We start from the raw sequence: 18,926 nt of genomic DNA, 5'->3' as shown, positions 1-18,926 counted from the left end.
CCTGTCCCTGAGTGACAGGGTGGGGGCGGGAACGAAGCGGCGCTAGGCCGCAAAAGCCGGGGACTAAAGTTAGAAGCGCCGCCGCCGTAAAAGCGCGGTCGGCGCGTCCCCGGCGCACTACAAGTCGCAGCTGCGCCGCCGCTCCAGGGGCGGTCGGCGCGGCGGTCCCCACACGTAAAGTCCCCCAGTAATCTGCAGGGACTATAAGCCCAGCGCACAGCGCTACAGTCCCCGGCGCACTAGCACACCCAGCAAGCCTGGAGTGTGCGTGGCCTGCCATACGGGGACACAGAGTACCTGAAAGTTGCAGGGCCTTGTCCCTGAACGGCACTCCCGCTCCACATCCAGCAGGTTCTATGGGTCTGTGGATGGAGCCCGGCCTCAGGGCTTGGTGGCCGGAAAGATCCCACTTCCTCAGAGCCCCTCAGGGGGATGGGGAAGGAAAACAGCATGTGGGCTCCAGCCTCCGTACCAGCAATAGGTACCTCAACCTTACAAACCGCAAGTGGGGTGAGAAGGGAGCATGCTGGGGGCCCTAGTATGGGCCCTCTTTTCTTCCATCCGATATAGTCAGCAGCTACTGCTGACTGAACAGTGGAGCTTATGCATGGATGTCTGACCTCCTTCGCACAAAGCAGAAAACTGGTGAGCCAGTGATCCCACTGGGGGTGTATAGCCAGAAGGGGAGGGGCCTTACACTTTTTAGTGTAATTGCTTTGTGTGGCCTCCGGAGGCAGTGCTATACACCCAATCGTCTGGGTCTCCCAATGGAGCGCCGAAGAAAACATACTCCTTGCTCTCTTAGGTGAGGTAAACTGGTGTTTTTCTACCAGAGAGGCTTGTTCCTCTGACACTGGTGGATTGAGGTTCAGTACGGAGTTAATGGATGCAATCAAGTCACTAATCCGCATCACCCTCAGATAAATCAATGGGGTACATAGAGGTAGCGTCTGAGCCCACAGTAAAAGTATCCTCCTCGCCCTGCAATTCAGCTCGTGAATCAGAGCCGTGGGACGAGGAAGGAGAAGAGTCCCTGCGTCTCCGTTTAGGAGGATGGGGGTCCTAAAACATGCTCTTTTAGCTCTGCAGAGCGAGTCGGAGCAGCAGAGGCGCCCTGAGAAGGGGGCTGATGCATGGTCAGCAGAGTCCGGGACAGCTGTCCCATGGAGTCGGCAAAAGACTGGGAGATAGCACTGGAAAAAGATGCTACCCAACCCGGGGGTTCAGCCACCGGGGCCGGAGCAGCCGGAGGGACCCCTGGGGAGGCTCCAGGCTGAGGCACCACTATGTTCGAGCAGGCATCACAATGTGGATATGTGCTCGGTTCAGGCAGAATGAGCTTACATGCAGTGCATATAGAGTAAAGCCTTGCAGCATTGCTCCTACTGAGAGACATGCTGCTGAGGTGGAGGCTCTGCAGTAAAGAATACACTCCTTTAGAATGACCCCCTGAGAGTGTATAATAAAGCCCACAACCAGAGGTTGTGGCTTACCAGACCGGTTTTTGTGTGCCCTCCGGATTCCACAGCTCGGACCCCCAATGGATGCAGAAGTTGAGTGAGTGAACGCTGATAAAATGGCGCCGGAGTGAGGAGGGGGGGCAGGGTTTAGCCCAAGAGCGGGAACCGGAGGGCCAAGGAGAGATACAGGGGAGGGAAACATCTCCTCAGAGAGGAATGTCCTCCCCTCTGCTGAACGGCCGGTGGGCGGCGCTGCACTGTTCCCCTGCAAGACTGACATGCAGGGGAACTGAAAACGAAACTAGGCCGCAACTGAAGCCGGGGCCTAGATTTTTACATGCGGCCGACGAGCAGGCACCCTCAGCGCGGTTCTCAGGAAAAACCCAGAGAACCGGCCGGAAATCACAGCAGAGTTAAAAGACACACTCTCCCCTCAATAAATGTACCCGGGACCCCTGAATAACGTCTGAATGCTTAGCTATTGAGACGCAGGGCCAGGTCCCTGGGGGGGGTAAACGCTCCGTCCAGCAGGATCCTGACAGGGCTGCGGATGGAGACCGGTCTCCTGCAATGCAGAGAGAACCGTGATGGCTCCCACTTCAAGCCAGAGCCTCAGAGGATGGTGAAGGAGCGCGGCATGTGAAGGCTCCAGCCTTGTAAAGTCAACCTTAACAGCACCGCCGACACAGTGGGGTGAGAAGGGACATGCCGGGAGTCCAGACTGGACCCGCTTTTCTTCCAAATCATTGAAATCAAAGAAGGGAATTTTGTTTACTTACCGTAAATTCCTTTTCTTCTAGCTCCAATTGGGAGACCCAGACAATTGGGTGTATAGGCTATGCCTCCGGAGGCCGCACAAAGTATTACACTAAAAGTGTAAAGCCCCTCCCCTTCTGCCTATACACCCCCCGTGCTCCCACGGGCTCCTCAGTTTTGGTGCAAAAGCAAGAAGGAGGAAAAAAATTATAAACTGGTTTAAAGTAAATTCAATCCGAAGGAATATCGGAGAACTGAAACCATTCAACATGAACAACATGTGTACACAAAAAAACAGGGGCGGGTGCTGGGTCTCCCAATTGGAGCTAGAAGAAAAGGAATTTACGGTAAGTAAACAAAATTCCCTTCTTCTGTGTCGCTCCATTGGGAGACCCAGACAATTGGGACGTCCAAAAGCAGTCCCTGGGTGGGTAAATTAATACCTCGTAATAGAGTCGGAAAACGGCCCCTTCCTACAGGTGGGCAACCGCCGCCTGAAGGACTCGTCTACCTAGGCTGGCATCCGCCGAAGCATAGGTATGCACCTGATAGTGTTTCGTGAAAGTGTGCAGGCTCGACCAGGTAGCCGCCTGACACACCTGCTGAGCCGTAGCCTGGTGCCTCAAAGCCCAGGACGCGCCCACGGCTCTGGTAGAATGGGCCTTTAGCCCTGAGGGAACCGGAAGCCCAGCAGAACGGTAAGCTTCAAGAATTGGCTCATTGATCCACCGAGCCAGGGTTGATTTGGAAGCCTGTGACCCTTTACGCTGGCCAGCGACAAGGACAAAGAGTGCATCCGAGCGGCGCAGGGGCGCCGTACGAGAAGAAGGGAATTTTGTTACTTACCGTAAATTCCTTTTCTTCTAGCTCTTATTGGGAGACCCAGACGATTGGGGTATAGCTACTGCCCTCCGGAGGCCACACAAAGCACTACACTAAAAAGTGCAAGGCCCCTCCCCTTCTGGCTATACCCCCCCGTGATATCACGGGTTCTCCAGTTTTAGTGCCAAAGCAAGAAGGAGGAAAGCCAATAACTGGTTTAAACAAATTAACTCCGAGTAACATCGGAGAACTGAAAAACCGTTCAACATGAACAACATGTGTACCCGCAAACAACAAAAAAATCCCGAAGGACAACAGGGCGGGTGCTGGGTCTCCCAATAAGAGCTAGAAGAAAAGGAATTTACGGTAAGTAACAAAATTCCCTTCTTCTTCAGCGCTCTATTGGGAGACCCAGACGATTGGGACGTCCAAAAGCTGTCCCTGGGTGGGTAAAGAAATACCTCATGTTAGAGCTGCAAGACAGCCCTCCCCTATGGGGAAGCCACTGCCACCTGCAGGGCTCTTCTACCTAGGCTGGCGTCCGCCGAAGCATAGGTATGCACCTGATAATGTTTGGTGAAAAATGTGCAGGCTCGACCAGGTAGCTGCCTGGCACACCTGTTGAGCCGTAGCCTGGTGTCGTAATGCCCAAAACGCACCTACGGCTCTGGTAGAATGGACCTTCAGCCCTGAAGGAACCGGAAGCCCCGCAGAACGGTAGTCTTCAAGAATTGGTTCTTTGATCCATCGAGCCATGGTGGCTTTAGAAACCTGCAACCCCTTGCGCGTACCAGCGACAAGGACAAAAAATGCATCAGAGCGGCGCATGGGCGCCGTGCGGGAAATGTAGATTCTGAGTGCTCTCACCAGAACTAACAACTGTAAATCCTTTTCATACCGGAGAACCGGATGAGAACAAAAGGAAGGAAAGGGTATATCCCGATTAAGAAGAAACGCGGATACAACCTTAGGGAGAAACTCCTGAATAGGGCGCAGCACTACCTTGTCCTGGTGGAACACTAGGAAGGGAGCCTTGAATGACAGAGCCGCCAGCTTAGACACTCGCCGAAGCGACGTGATCGCAACCAGAAAGGCCACTTTCTGTGACAGGCGCGAAAGGGAAACTTCCCTCAGAGGCTCGAAATGCGGCTTCTGGAGAGCAACTAGTACCCTGTTCAGATCCCATGGATCTAACGGCCGCTTGTACGGGGGCACAATATGACAAACCCCCTGTAGTAACGTGCGCACCTTAGGAAGACGTGCTAGACGCTTCTGAAAAGAACACGGATAGTGCCGAGACTTGCCCTTAAAGGGAGCCGAGCGACCAACCTCTTTCCCAACCAGATTGCAGGAGGGAAGGCAAAGTAGGCAATGCCGATGGCCAGGGAGACCTTCCCTGAGCAGAACACTAAGATAAGAATATCTTCCACGAGTTGTGGTAGATCTTGGCAGACCGCGGCTGGCTAGCCCGTCTCATGGTGGCAATGACGTCGTGCTCACGGTCGACCGACGGTGAGATGCCACAGATCACGGTACCACGACCTCCCCGGCCAGTCTGGGGCGACGAGGATGGTGTGGCAGCAATCGGTAGCTGGAACTGTGACCAATCCTGAGCCAAGGCGCCTGTCGCCAGAGCTCTTTGATCGTAAGACCGCGTCATGAAAATCGGGACCTTGTTGTTGCCGAGAAGCCATGACGTCGACGTCCGTCTTCATCCTGCGTCTACAGAATTCTTGCAAACAAACGGGTGCAGAGCCCATTCCCCTGCGTCCACGCCCTGGCGACTGAGGAAGTCTGCTTCCTAGTGTCGTACGCCCGGGATGTGAACAGCTGATATGGTGTATGCTCTGTCTTCTACCCATAGCAGAATCCGCCGGATCTCTTGGGAGTCTTGTCGACTGCGTAGTCCGCCTTGGTGGTTGGTGTATGCCACCGCTGTGGATAGTCCGACTGAATTCGGATCTATTTGCATTCCAGCCACTGCAGGAAGGCTTGCAGTGCAAGATACACTGCCCAGAGCTCCAGACCACTGAGTTGAAGAGTGGACTCCTCTGAAGATGGTCTTTGACCGTCTGGAAAAGCTAAAACTCGCCTCTGGATGAGGCGCCTCCTTGAAGGAGAGACTGTCCCCTCGTCTGTAGTGAACGCTGTTTGTCCAGCGGAAGCTTCACTATCGCTGAGAGAGTGTGAAAACTCTCCAGGAGATGCCAGCGATTGGGTTCAACCTTGAAAAGTTGAAGACCCACCCGAAACTCTGGGAAGGGTCCAGCGCCATGTTCAGGTTGTGTTGGCATGCTTGTAAAGGAGAGTGCCTTGACCAGTAGATTGCCCAAGTAAAGGATCACAGAGTGACCGTGAGAGCGCGGGACTGCTCCCTCTGCTGCCACGAACTTGGTGAACACCCGTGGGGCTGTCGCCAGCCAAAGGGTATGGCTACGAAACGAAATATTCTCGTCTTTAATAACGAATCGTAGCCAACGCCGGTGCCTCGGAGCAATCGGCACGTGTAGATAAGCATCCTGATGTCTATTGAAGCTAGGAAAACTCCTTGAGACAGAGAGGCAATGACGGAGCGGAGTGATGCCATCCGGAACCGCCTGGTTTTCACGTGCTCGTTAAGCAGTATAAAGTCCAGAACGGGACGGAAGGAGCCGTCCTATTTTGGCACCACGACCAGGTCGGGGCAAAATGCGTATCTGGTTCCTGAAGAGGAACAGGGATTACCGCTCTTTCCGCCTGCAGAAGAGCCTCGGCTCGGTCGGTGCGGTAGTTTGAAAACAAACTGACTCTCACTCACAGGCCCTCAACCTGCGGTAGGTAAATGCCGCTAAAGCGGGGGAGTCTGCCCCCCCGCGGTTGCGGAGTGAGAGGGCTGAAAATTATGAGGAAAAACGCTTTGGTAGCGGATCCTCCGGCTGCCTTCCCCGGGCGTGAATTGAGCCCGCTAGGAATCTATGCCCTTCTGGGCTTTTTGAGTCGTCTTGGATAGTTGAATGATTTCATTCAACCCTTACCAACAGACTATCACTAGATAAAGGCAACCTGGTTAAGCACTTCGTTGGAAGCAGCCTCTGTTCCAATCTCTCAACTACTAGCCTCTGCGTAAAAACACGGAGTTGGCGGATGCCACTGACGTCCGGCTCGTAGAGTCTCGGACAGCAATAACAGCATGATTCGCCATGCCGACATTGCGAGTTAAAGACGCTGCTGGGACCGAGAGTACCTGTGACAGCGACCCTCTGCGCAATACTAGCTGAAATAGCTTGGAGTGCCTTCACGGCTGCGACTGCCGGAGCAGCCGACCTGCCGATAGCTTCATAGACAGATTGCAACCAGAGGCCAATCTGCCTGTCAATGGCATTTTGAAGTGAAGTCCTATCCACCACTACAACTATAGATCTAGCTGCAAGCATGGAGATTGGGGGATCCACATTTGGATACTGGGTCTAGCGCCTGACCACGTCAGGGGGAGCGACACGTGTCTCATTAATACGGTCGGAGAAACGCTTATCGTGATAAGCGTGTCGTTTCTGGACTGCGTCTCTGGAGTCAGAGTGCTAAACAAGTACTCAATATATAGAGATTTCTCTTGCTGTGAAGCTGACCCCTCCACTGGAGGAGTTGAGGGAGAAATACCCAACCTTTCGTTGATGGACGCAATAAGATTATTCACTATAGCGTCACCATCCGGTGTATCCGGATTGAGAGCGGTCTCAGGAACAGAGTCCTGAACAGCTACGTCTGCCTCATCGTACAGAGAGTACTCCAGCTGGGACCTTGCCCAGTGATGTAGTCGAGGGCTAATGCCAGCGAGCCCGCTTAGGCCATCTGGGACTGTCGACCGTGTCGGATGCCTGCTCTCTGGGATGCCTGGAATCACTCTGGCGCCTTGAGATGCTCCAGATCAGGGCGGCCAGGGTCATTGCAACCATATTGCCCACGGTCTGCTTGGGGTGCAAAGTCTGTAAGATGTCAGTCATAGTCACAGACAATATATCAGCGGAAAAACTGCAACTTCGTCCCTGTCTCTGGACAGAGATCACAGGCGGTTCCTTTGGCCACATATAGCAGAGACCCCGGTTGAGCAATTGCACGCACTGGGGGTCCTGAAACCGTATGACATACAGTACAAGCAGCATAGAAAGCCCGTGCATTGGCAACTTGTATTTTTCTGCTGTTGTTGTCTAGCTATCTAAGAGCCTAGCCGAGGATAGCGACCGTACAGTGAATAGTCATACAAGCATGAAGTACAAATAAACACTTCAGCACATGTAGTACACGCAGCATTGAAAACTTGTGGCTTGGCACATTTGCTCTTCTGCTGCTGTTGTCTATTTATCTAGGAGCATGAGACAAGGATAGCGACATACAGTGAATGTATAGCATACAGCATGACAGTAAACACTGCAGCCCATGCAATCCAAGCAGCATTGAAAGCTTGCGCGTTAGCACCCTAGCCTTTCTGCTGCTGTTGTCTATTTATCCAGGAACATTAGCCAAGGATAGCGACATACAGTGAATGTATAGCATACAAGCATGACAGTAAACACTGCAGCCAATGCAAGTCAAGCAGCATTGAAAACTTGTGCCGTAGCACCATTGCTCTACTGCTGCTTTTGTCTGTTTATCTGGGCGCATTAGCCAAGAATAGCGACATACAGTGAATGTATATCATAACAATAAACCGTGCAGCACATGCAAGCGAAGCAGCATTGAAAGCTTGTGCCTTAGCACAAATTGCTCTACTGCTGCTGTTGCCCAATCTGACAGTAAACACTGCAGCACATGCAAACGAAGAAGCATTGAAAGCTTGTGCCTCAGCAGCATTGCTTATTTGCTGCTGTTGCCCAGAATAGCGACAGTACAGTACAGTGCATAGCATATCAGCACACAGCCCAAAAACCCACTTCAGCATTAGTGGTGTCAGTTGCTTACCGCCCGCACAAGAGCGGGTGTGAGGTCGCCCAAAAACCTGTGACTGGTTCCGTTCTCCCAGAGTGGAAACCATAATGGCTGCCGGCTTCTCTTCCCCGTCCTGTGCAGAGGGGCGGGCCGTGGGCGAGCCCCAGCCAAGAGCGGGAACCCGGCGTCTCACTGTGTTCAGTGAGAGGGGGCTGGAGAATGCAAAGCAGACTCCAGCTCCCTGCGCTGAGCTACTGTACAGCGTCCCGCCCCTCCTCTGACTGGCAGGGCTGGGGCGGGAACGAAACGAAAACTAGGCCGCAAAGCCGGGGACTCTAGTAATAAGCGCGGCCGTCCTATGTGCACGGCCGACGCCGAAGTCCCCCGGCGCACCACAAGTCCCAGCCGTGCCACAATGTAAAAAACAACCAGCAGCGGCCGGCGCGGCCGTTTTCAATACATAAATTCACTCAGCAAAGCTGCAGTGAATAATAGCACCAGCGCTCCGCGCTGTTGTCCCCGGCGCACTAACACTCCCAGCAATGCTGGTGTGTGTGGGCGCGATGTGCATGGGAACACAGAGTACCTTGATGTAGCAGGGCCCTGTCCCTGACGATACTCAGCTCCATATCCAGCAGGTTCTTTTGGGTCTGTGGATGGAGCTCGGTCTCTGTGCCTGGAGACCGGTAAGATCCCACTTCACCCAGAGCCCCTCATGGGGATGGGGAAGGAAAACAGCATGTGGGCTCCGGCCTCTGTACTAGCAATAAGTACCTCAACCTTACAACACCATCCACGGGTGAGAAGGGAGCATGCTGGGGGCCCTATATGGGCCCTCTTTTCTTCCATCCGACATAGTCAGCAGCTGCTGCTGACTAAAATCTGTGGAGCTATGCATGGATGTCTGACCTCCTTCGCACACAAAGCTAAAACTGGAGAACCCGTGATATCACGGGGGGGTATAGCCAGAAGGGGAGGGGCCTTGCACTTTTTAGTGTAGTGCTTTGTGTGGCCTCCGGAGGGCAGTAGCTATACCCCAATCGTCTGGGTCTCCCAATAGAGCGCTGAAGAAATGTAGAGTCTGAGTGCTCTCACCAGATCTAACAAGTGCAAATCCTTTTCACATTGGTGAACTGGATGAGGACAAAAAGAGGGTAAGGAGATATCCTGATTGAGATGAAAGGGGGATACCACCTTGGGGAGAAATTCCGGAACCGGACGCAGAACCACCTTGTCCTGGTGAAACACCAGGAAAGGGGCTTTGCACGACAACGCTGCTAGCTCAGACACTCTCCGAAGAGAGGTGACTGCTACTAGGAAAACCACTTTCTGCGAAAGGCGTGAGAGAGAATATATCCCTCATTGGCTCGAATGGTGGTTTCTGAAGAGCCATCAGCACCCTGTTCAGATCCCAGGGTTCTAACGGCCGCTTGTAAGGAGGAACGATGTGACAAACCCCCTGCAGGAACGTGCGTACCTGTGGAAGTCTGGCTAGACGCTTTTGAAAAAACACAGAGAGCGCCGAGACTTGTCCCTTAAGGGAGCCGAGCGACAAACCCTTTGCCAGTCCAGATTGAAGGAAGGACAGAAAAGTGGGCAAGGCAAAAGGCCAGGGAGAAAAACCCTGAGCAGAGCACCATGACAGGAAAATTTTCCACGTCCTGTGGTAGATCTTGGCGGACGTTGGTTTCCTAGCCTGTCTCATAGTGGCAATGACCTCTTGAGATAATCCTGAAGACGCTAGGATCCAGGACTCAATGGCCACACAGTCAGGTTGAGGGCCGCAGAATTCAGATGGAAAAACGGCCCTTGAGACAGCAAGTCTGGTCGGTCTGGTAGTGCCCACGGTTGGCCGACCGTGAGATGCCACAGATCCGGGTACCACGACCTCCTCGGCCAGTCTGGAGCGACGAGGATGACGCGGCGGCAGTCGGCCCTGATCTTGCGTAACACTCTGGGCAACAGTGCCAGCGGAGGAAACACATAAGGGAGCTGAAACTGCGACCAATCCTGAACTAAGGCGTCTGCCGCCATAGCTCTGGGATCTTGAGACCGTGCCATGAACGTCGGTACCTTGTTGTTGTGCCGGGACGCCATGAGGTCGACGTCCGGCACCCCCCAGCGGCAACAGATCTCCTGAAACACGTCCGGGTGAAGGGACCATTCCCCTGCGTCCATGCCCTGGCGACTGAGATAATCTGCTTCCCAGTTTTCCACGCCCGGGATGTGAACTGCAGAGATGGTGGAGGCCGTGGCTTCCACCCACATCAAGATCCGCCGGACTTCCTGGAAGGCTTGCCGACTGCGTGTGCCGCCTTGGTGATTGATGTATGCCACCGCTGTGGAATTGTCCGACTGAATTCGGATCTGCTTGCCTTCCAGCCACTGCTGGAACGCTTTCAGGGCAAGGTACACTGCCCGTATTTCCAGAACATTGATCTGAAGTGAGGACTCTTGCCGGGTCCACGTACCCTGAGCCCTGTGGTGGAGAAAAACCGCTCCCCACCCTGACAGACTCGCGTCCGTCGTGACCACCTCCCAGGATGGGGGTAGGAAGGATTTCCCCTTCGATAATGAAGTGGGAAGAAGCCACCACCGAAGGGAAGCTTTGGTCGCCTGCGAGAGAGAGACGTTCCTGTCGAGGGACGTCGGCTTCCTGTCCCATTTGCGAAGGATGTCCCATTGAAGAGGACGCAGGTGAAACTGCGCGAAAGGGACTGCCTCCATTGCTGCCACCATCTTCCCCAGGAAGTGCATGAGGCGCCTCAAGGGGTGTGCCTGACCTTGAAGGAGAGATTGTACCCCCTTCTGTAGCGACCGCTGCTTGATCAGCGGAAGCTTCACTATCGCTGAGAGGGTATGAAACTCCATGCCAAGATATGTCAGCGATTGGGCCGGTGTCAGATTTGACTTTGGAAAATTGATGATCCACCCGAAACTCTGGAGAGTCTCCAGAGTAGCGTCGAGGTTGTGTTGGCATGCCTCTTGAGAGGGTGCCTTGATCAGGAGATCGTCCAAGTAAGGGATCACCGAGTGACCCTGAGAGTGGAGGACCGCTACTACAGTAGCCATAACCTTGGTGAAAACCCGTGGGGCTGTTGCCAGGCCGAACGGCAGTGCCACGAACTGCAGGTGTTCGTCTCCTCCTATGGCGAAGCGCAAGAAGCGGTGGTGCTCTGGAGCAATCGGTACGTGGAGATAAGCATCTTTGATATCGATCAATGCAAGGAAATCTCCTTGGGACATTGAGGTGATGACGGAGCGGAGGGATTCCATCCGGAACCGCCTGGTCTTTACGTGTTTGTTGAGCAGTTTCAGGTCCAGGACAGGACGGAAAGACCCGTCCTTCTTTGGGACCACAAACAGGTTGGAGTAAAAACCGTGACCCTGTTGCTGAAGAGGAACAGGGACCACCACTCCTTCTGCCTTCAGAGTGCCCACCGCCTGCAGAAGAGCCTCGGCTCGCTCGGAAGGCGGGGATGACCTGAAGAATCGAGTCGGGGGACGAGAGGTGAACTCTATCTTGTAACCGTGAGACAGAATGTCTCTCACCCAGCGGTCTTTTACCCGTGGCAGCCAGGTGTCGCAAAAGCGGGAGAGCCTGCCACCGACCGAGGATGCAGATTGCGGAGGCCGAAAGTCATGAGGAAGCCGCTTTGGTAGCGGCACCTCCGGTGGTCTTTTTAGGACGTGACTTAGACCGCCATGAATCAGAGTTCCTTTGATCTTTCTGAGGCCTTTTGGACGAGGGGAATTGGGACCTGCCCGCGCCCCGAAAGGACCGAAACCTCGACTGCCCCCTCCTCTGTTGGGGTATGTTCGGTTTGGGCTGGGGTAAGGATGTATCCTTTCCCTTGGATTGTTTGATGATTTCATCCAAACGCTCGCCAAACAATCGGTCGCCAGAAATTGGCAAACTAGTTAAGCGCTTTTTGGAAGCCGAATCTGCCTTCCATTCCCGTAGCCACAAGGCCCTGCGGAGTACCACCGAATTGGCGGATGCAACCGCCGTACGGCTCGCAGAGTCCAGGACAGCATTAATAGCGTAAGACGCCATTGCCGACGTCTGAGCGGTTATGGACGCCACCTGCGGCGCGGAAGTGCGTGTGGCTGCGTCAATTTGCGCTTGACCTGCTGATATAGCTTGTAGCGCCCATACGGCTGCGAATGCTGGGGCAAAAGAAGCGCCGATAGCTTCATAGATGGATTTCAACCAGAGCTCCATCTGCCTGTCAGTGGCATCTTTGAGTGAAGCCCCATCTTCCACTGCAAGTATGGATCTAGCCGCCAGTCTGGAGATTGGAGGATCCACCTTGGGACACTGAGTCCAACCTTTGACCACGTCAGGGGGAAAGGGATAACGTGTATCCTTAAGGCGCTTAGAAAAACGCTTATCTGGACAATCATGGTGATTCTGGACTGCCTCTCTGAAATCAGAGTGGTCCAGAAACATACTCGGTGTACGCTTGGGAAACCTGAAACGGAATTTCTCCTGCTGAGAAGCTGACTCCTCCACCGGAGGAGCTGAGGGAGAAATATCCAACATTCGATTGATGGACGCAATAAGATCGTTCACTATGGCGTCCCCGTCCGGAGTATCAAGATTGAGAGCGGCCCCAGGATCAGAATCCTGATCAGCTGTCTCCGCGTCATCAACCAGAGATTCCCCCCGCTGAGACCCTGAACAATATGATGATGTCGAGGGAATCTCCAAGCGAGCTCGCTTAATCGGTCTGGGGCTGGGGTCCGTGTCAGAGCCCCCAGCCTGGGATCTATGAGATACCCCGGGGGGACATTGTTGGTCCAACTGAGGGGGGCCAGGGAACAATGATTCAACAGAGTCCCTGTGCTGAGATACCGGTCTGGACTGCAAGGCTTCTAGTATCTTAGCCATAGTTTCAGAGAGTTTATCCGTAAAGACTGCAAACTCCGTCCCTGTCACCTGGAGAGTGTCAGCAGGTGGCTCCCCCTGGGCCCCTCTTAGCAGAGGCTCCGGCTGAGCAAGTGCAGTAGGGGCCGAGCAGTGCACACAATGAGGGTCAGTGGAACCTGCCGGTAGCGGCGTCGTACATGCGGCGCAGGCAGCATAGTAAGCCTGTGTTTTGGCACCCCTGCCTTTTGTGGGCGCCATGCTATTGTCTTCCCTGAGCAACACAATAGGGATATATAGCCAGAAAACAACTGTGCACTATACAGTGTAAAGTATATACCATAAACATATAATTACACTTCTGCACAATGGGGCTAGCACCACAGGTGCTGCTTACCACCCGCTTAAAGCGGTTGTGAGGCCACCAGAATCCCTGCCTGGGTCTCCCAGAATTTGTCCCCCTCTGCAGCGTCCGAGGAGCTGACAGGAATGGCTGCCGGCGTCCTGAGGAGAGGAGGGAGCCGTGGGCGTGACCCAGAAAGTGCGGGAACTGGTGCCCCACAGTGCACAGTGAGGGGGGTGGAGTATGCAAAGCATTCTCCAGCCCTCATTGCTGCTCGTCTGTACAGCGTCCCGCCCTTCCCCTGCCTGTCAGGGCTGTGGGCGGGAGGAAGAAAGACTAGGCCGCAAAAGCCGGGGACTCGAGTAATAAGCGCGGCCGCCGTAAAAGTGCGGCCGCGCGGAAGTCCCCGGCGCACTACAAGTCCCAGCCGCGCCTCAGTGTTAAACATGGCGGCGGCGGTCAGCGCGGTAGTCCCCCTACATAAACACACTCAGCGACGCTGAGTGTGTAATGGCACATTTAACCCGGTCAGCGCCGTGGTCCCCGGTGCACTAGCACACCCAGCAATGCTGGAGTGTTGCTGTGCTCGGTCCCCACGGGGACACAGAGTACCTCCAAGTAGCAGGGCCATGTCCCTGAACGATACCCGGCTCCTATCCAGCAGGCTCCCAGGAGTTGTGGATGAAGCACGGTCTCAGTGCCTGGAGACCGATAGGATCCCACTTCACCCAGAGCCCTAAGGGGGATGGGGAAGGAAAACAGCATGTGGGCTCCAGCCTCCGTACCCGCAATGGATACCTCAACCTTAACAACACCGCCGACAAGAGTGGGGTGAGAAGGGAGCATGCTGGGGGCCCTATATGGGCCCACTTTTCTTCCATCCGACATAGTCAGCAGCTGCTGCTGACCAATCTGTGGAGCTGTGCGTGCATGTCTGCCTCCTTCGCACAAAGCATAAAAACTGAGGAGCCCGTGGGAGCACGGGGGGTGTATAGGCAGAAGGGGAGGGGCTTTACACTTTTAGTGTAATACTTTGTGCGGCCTCCGGAGGCATAGCCTATACACCCAATTGTCTGGGTCTCCCAATGGAGCGACAAAGAAAAACAGAGGATGCATGTGTGTGTGTGACTTCCTGAACACAAAGCATTGAACTGGTTAGATTTGTCATCCAGGGGGTGTATATGCTCGGAGGGAGGAGCTACACTTTTAGTGTAGTACTTTGTGTGTCCTCCGGAGGCAGAAGCTATACACCCATGGTCTGGGTCTCCCATAAGGAACGATGAAGAAATACACATGTATATTGCATTGTTTGTGACATTGTATATCTTTTCTTTTCTATATAAAAAATCAGTCCTTGAAGAAAACCTTCGGGTTGAAACGTTGGACAATTAAAGAATAAAGACAAATAAAAAAATTTTTTTGAGCACCATATTGGACTCTTTTCATATTTTCCTAAGTGTGCCGGAGTGTATATTTTGTTTAATCTCTGTATCTGTCTGTCTCTCTATCTCTGTGTGTGTCTTTCTGTCTGTCTCTTTCCTTGTCTGTCTGTTTCTATCTCTCAGTCTGTATTTGTATCAGTCTGTCTTAATCTCTGTATCTGTCTGTCTCTCTATCTTTGTGTGTGTCTTTCTGTCTGTCTCTTTCCAGGGCTGTCTCTTTGTCTCTCTCTATCCGTCTCCCCACCGACATCTTATTACCTCACACATAAGCTTCTTATACTAACAGTTTATTTTGTTCCTATAGCAACCACTGAAAGTTACTATTAATAGCCTGCAGCTCTCAGCTCCATTCAGTTTAATGGAAGCAGTATTTTTCGAGTAACTGTCAAGTGCGGGGTTAAATTTTCCCGGCCAAACAGGCTACGACGTTCCCTGAGTCACACAAGGCGTCTGTGCAAAATTTCGTGATTGTAAATGCGACGGTGCGGATTCCTTTAGCGGACATACATACACACGTACACTCAGCTTTATATATTAGATGTATTACTCAGGTAGTTCCTCAGGGCACACTATCTGATTGGTCACTTACCTGGTGGGTTTTGGCCAATGTAAACAACAGGTGGAAAGACGCCTCGCAGAAATGGAGGTTCTGTTTGCCCCGGAGGCTGATCTCTAGAGCACTGAACAGCATAGGCAGCACGGGCAGCTGCCGGATCACCTGCTGCCACTGCTCGCCGTCCTCGTCCGCCTGGCACAGCTCTTTTGCCAAGTGTAATGCCAGAACACAAACCTATATAAAGGATAAGATGCAGCTCATCACCCGGACACAGCAATTCTATGCACACCCCAATTGTACAGATTGTACCCATCCGCGCGTCCAGCAGTGGGATCCCCCATGGGCAGCACTTTTTGTGGGGGGGTCTTGCCTCTCACCGTATCTCGTTGGTCTTTGTGGCGTGCTCTGGGCAGATCATCTGTCTCCATGTTGTCCCTATCCTCTGCTCCATCCCCAGTCTCCAGTCCATGCCGGGTCTCGTCTATAAGCGACATCACCTCGTCCTGTAGATTCTCGCAGACGCTGAGGAGCAACTGCCGGTACTGAGGAATTCCACTGACTGCACACAGGAGAAGGCAAAATCGGTGGGAGTTCTAATTCTATAGTTTACTGCTCATCGCCTAGGTTACCGGCCACCTCTGCAGTCTTATCAGCGGTGTCCGGTTTCCTAGGTGAGGAACTTTCGAGAACTGCTTTTTTTTTAACCTTTCATTTCCTTCATTTCTAACACGCAGATCAGGGCGGAGAAGATCCGCGCTTTCGCCTTCTCCATCTGCTGCTTGTCCGCCTGCAGGATGCCGTCCAGGATCCTCGACAGCGATTTCAGGATATTCTCCGGAGAATTCAGCTCGCTGTCAGCAACGACAAAAAAATAAGGTTACAATATCCAAACCGGCCCCCAAAATGTGCATTCTTCAGACTTTCCTGAAGATCCATGGCAGAGGAGGAGTTAATCTTTTATCTACCACCTGAGTTTATCAATTTAATATTTTCCCTGGTGGTCTAGGGTAAGGCTTCCTCTTTGTTCCTGGTATCTGAGAGGTTTATTTTACCAGCTCCAGGGTCTTGAAATATTAATCTCTCCACTATTCTATTTCCTGCTCCTTTTTGGGTGGAATGGTAAAAATCTGGATCCCTGGTGGGCTAGGGTAACGCAGTGGAGTGAAAGTTGATTCCCTGGTGGACTTGGTAACATAACTTGTGGTTTTTGCACCCCCCCCCCCACCCCCATCCCGACTCTTCGTCTCTGCTCCTTTTTCTGTGAAACGGTAAAAATTTGGATCCCTGGTGGCCTATGGTAACACAGTGGAGTAAAAGTGGAGTCCCTGGTAACATATCTGGTGGTTTAGTGTATCGCTGTTGGTTTTTGCACTCCCTGACTCTACGTCTCTACTTCTTTTTGGGTGAAATGGTCAAAATTTGGATCCCTGGTGGGCTAGGGTAATGCAGTGGTGTAAAGGTTGATTCCATGGTGGACTTGGTAACATTACTGGTGGTTTAGTGTATCGCTGTTGGTTTTTGTACATCTCGACTCTACGTCCCTGCTCCTTTTTCAGTGAAATAGTACAAATTTGGATCCCTGTTGGGCTAGGGTAACGTAGTGGAGTAACAGTTGATTCCCTGGTGGACTTAGTAACATTACTGGTGGTTTAGTGTACTGCTGTTGGTTTTTGCACCCCTTAACTCTACGTCTTGGCTACTTTTTTGGTGAAATGGTAAAAAATTGGATCCCTGGTGGCCTAGGGTAATGCAGTGGAGTAAAAGTAGAGTCCCTGGTCACATCACTAGTAATTTAGTGTACCGCTGTTGGTTTTTGCACCCCCTGACTCTACGTCTCTGCTCTCTTTTCGGTGAAATGGTAAAAATCTGGATCCCTGGTGGGCTACGGTAATGCAGTTCAGGTGTTAAAAGTTGATTCCCTGGTGGACTTGGTAACGAAGGGAATTTTGTTTACTTACCGTAAATTCCTTTTCTTCTAGCTCTAATTGGGAGACCCAGACAATTTGGTGTATAGGCTATGCCTCCGGAGGCCACACAAAGTATTACACTTAAAAGTGTTAAGCCCCTCCCCTTCTGCCTATACACCCCCCGTGCTCCCACGGGCTCCTCAGTTTTGGTGCAAAAGCAAGAAGGAGGAAAAAGAATTATAAACTGGTTTAAAGTAACTTCAATCCGAAGGAATATCGGAGAACTGAAACCATTCAACATGAACATGTGTACACAAAAAAACAGGGGCGGGTGCTGGGTCTCCCAATTAGAGCTAGAAGAAAAGGAATTTACGGTAAGTAAACAAAATTCCCTTCTTCTTTGTCGCTCTATTGGGAGACCCAGACAATTGGGACGTCCAAAAGCAGTCCCTGGGTGGGTAAAATAAAGAGAATTTTGTTTACTTACCGTAAATTATTTTTCTTATAGTTCCGTCATGGGAGACCCAGACCATGGGTGTATAGCTACTGCCTCCGGAGGACACACAAAGTTACTACACTCAAAACGTGTAGCTCCTCCCTCCCAGTATATACACCCCCTGCTAGCCAGTCCTAGCCAGTTTAGTGCAAAAGCTGAAGGAGGACATCCACCCACAAGAAGAGAGAGTAAAAACCGGAAGAACCGGAACCTCTGTCTACAACAATAACAGCCGGTGAAGACACCGGAACAAGAAACCTGCCAACAGGCAATAGGGAGGGTGCTGGGTCTCCCATGACGGAACTATAAGAAAAAGAATTTACGGTAAGTAAACAAAATTCTCTTTTTCTTTATCGTTCCTATGGGAGACCCAGACCATGGGACGTTCCAAAGCAGTCCATGGGTGGGAATAACCAGACAACTGAGAAGCAGGCAAAACCTAACTTCACAAATGGGCGACAGACACCTGAAAGATGCGTCTGCCTAAGCCCGCGTCTGCCAAAGCATAAGCATGCCTTGGATAGAGCTTCGAAAAAGGTATGCAGACTAATTCGAGCTGCAGTCTGACAGACCTACTGAGCCGTAGCCTGGAGCCTGAAAGCCCAAAAGGCACCGACAGGTCTGATCAAATGTGCTCTGATCCCCGGCGGGGAAGGCACTTGAGTACACTTGTTGGGCCTCGGAAATGGCCGACCTAAGCCAACGACCCAGGGTCGGCTTAGATGCCGAGAGACCGCTACGCTGACTAGCGGTCAGCACCAGAGAGAGAGGTGCACTGCCTAATAACGGCGGTGCAAGACACATAGATCCGGAGCGCCCGCACCAGATCCAGGATATGCAACGCTTTCTCAAACGATGAACAGGAGCCGGACAAAAGGAAGGCAGGAAAATTGCCCCGGATAAGGTGGAAGCAGTAACCACCTCAGGGAAAAAGTCCGGAGTCGGACGGAGACCACCCTGTCTTGATGCAAAAGGCCAAGAAGGGGGTGACTCCGAGAGAGTACAGCTAGAACTCTCTGGCGGGAAATTATAGCCACTAGAAAGACTACTTTCTGTGAAAGATGAAACAAAGAAACCTCCCTAAGAGGCGCAAAGGGGGGTTTCCGGGAACCGGGAGGACCGGATTAAGGTCCCAGGGCTCCATAGGCCGCAGGAAAGGCGGAATAATGTGAGATGCGCCCTGAAAGGAGCGCACCGGAGCCAGCCGGACGATACGCCGCTGGCACATACTGACAGAGCCGAGACCTGTCCATCATGAGGGATAGTCCTAGCTGTAAACCGGACTGTGAAAGAGACAGGAGGGTCGGCAAGGCTAAAAAGGTCAAGGACACTTTGAAGCTCGAGTCATAGCGGAGATGACTTCAGGAAGGAT

At 52.6% G+C, this 18,926-nt stretch overlaps 1 protein-coding gene across 1 annotated transcript in view; it reads right to left on the bottom strand.

Moving 5' to 3' along the window:
* Positions 1-18,926, bottom strand: part of NUP188 (nucleoporin 188) — a 292,457-nt gene that overhangs the window by 65,956 nt on the left and 207,575 nt on the right. The window contains exons 30-32 of the mRNA XM_075324769.1: positions 15,857-16,002; positions 15,529-15,710; positions 15,185-15,385 (exon numbers count right to left, since the gene is read on the bottom strand). Coding sequence (XP_075180884.1) covers positions 15,185-15,385; positions 15,529-15,710; positions 15,857-16,002 — 529 coding nt within the window. The remainder of the gene's footprint in view (positions 1-15,184; positions 15,386-15,528; positions 15,711-15,856; positions 16,003-18,926) is intronic.

This window comes from Anomaloglossus baeobatrachus, chromosome 9 (assembly GCF_048569485.1).
Source record: "Anomaloglossus baeobatrachus isolate aAnoBae1 chromosome 9, aAnoBae1.hap1, whole genome shotgun sequence".
NCBI lineage: Eukaryota > Metazoa > Chordata > Amphibia > Anura > Aromobatidae > Anomaloglossus > Anomaloglossus baeobatrachus.
The sequence above is the reverse complement of the archived record's forward strand: the minus strand, read 5'-3'. Positions and strand labels throughout refer to the sequence as shown.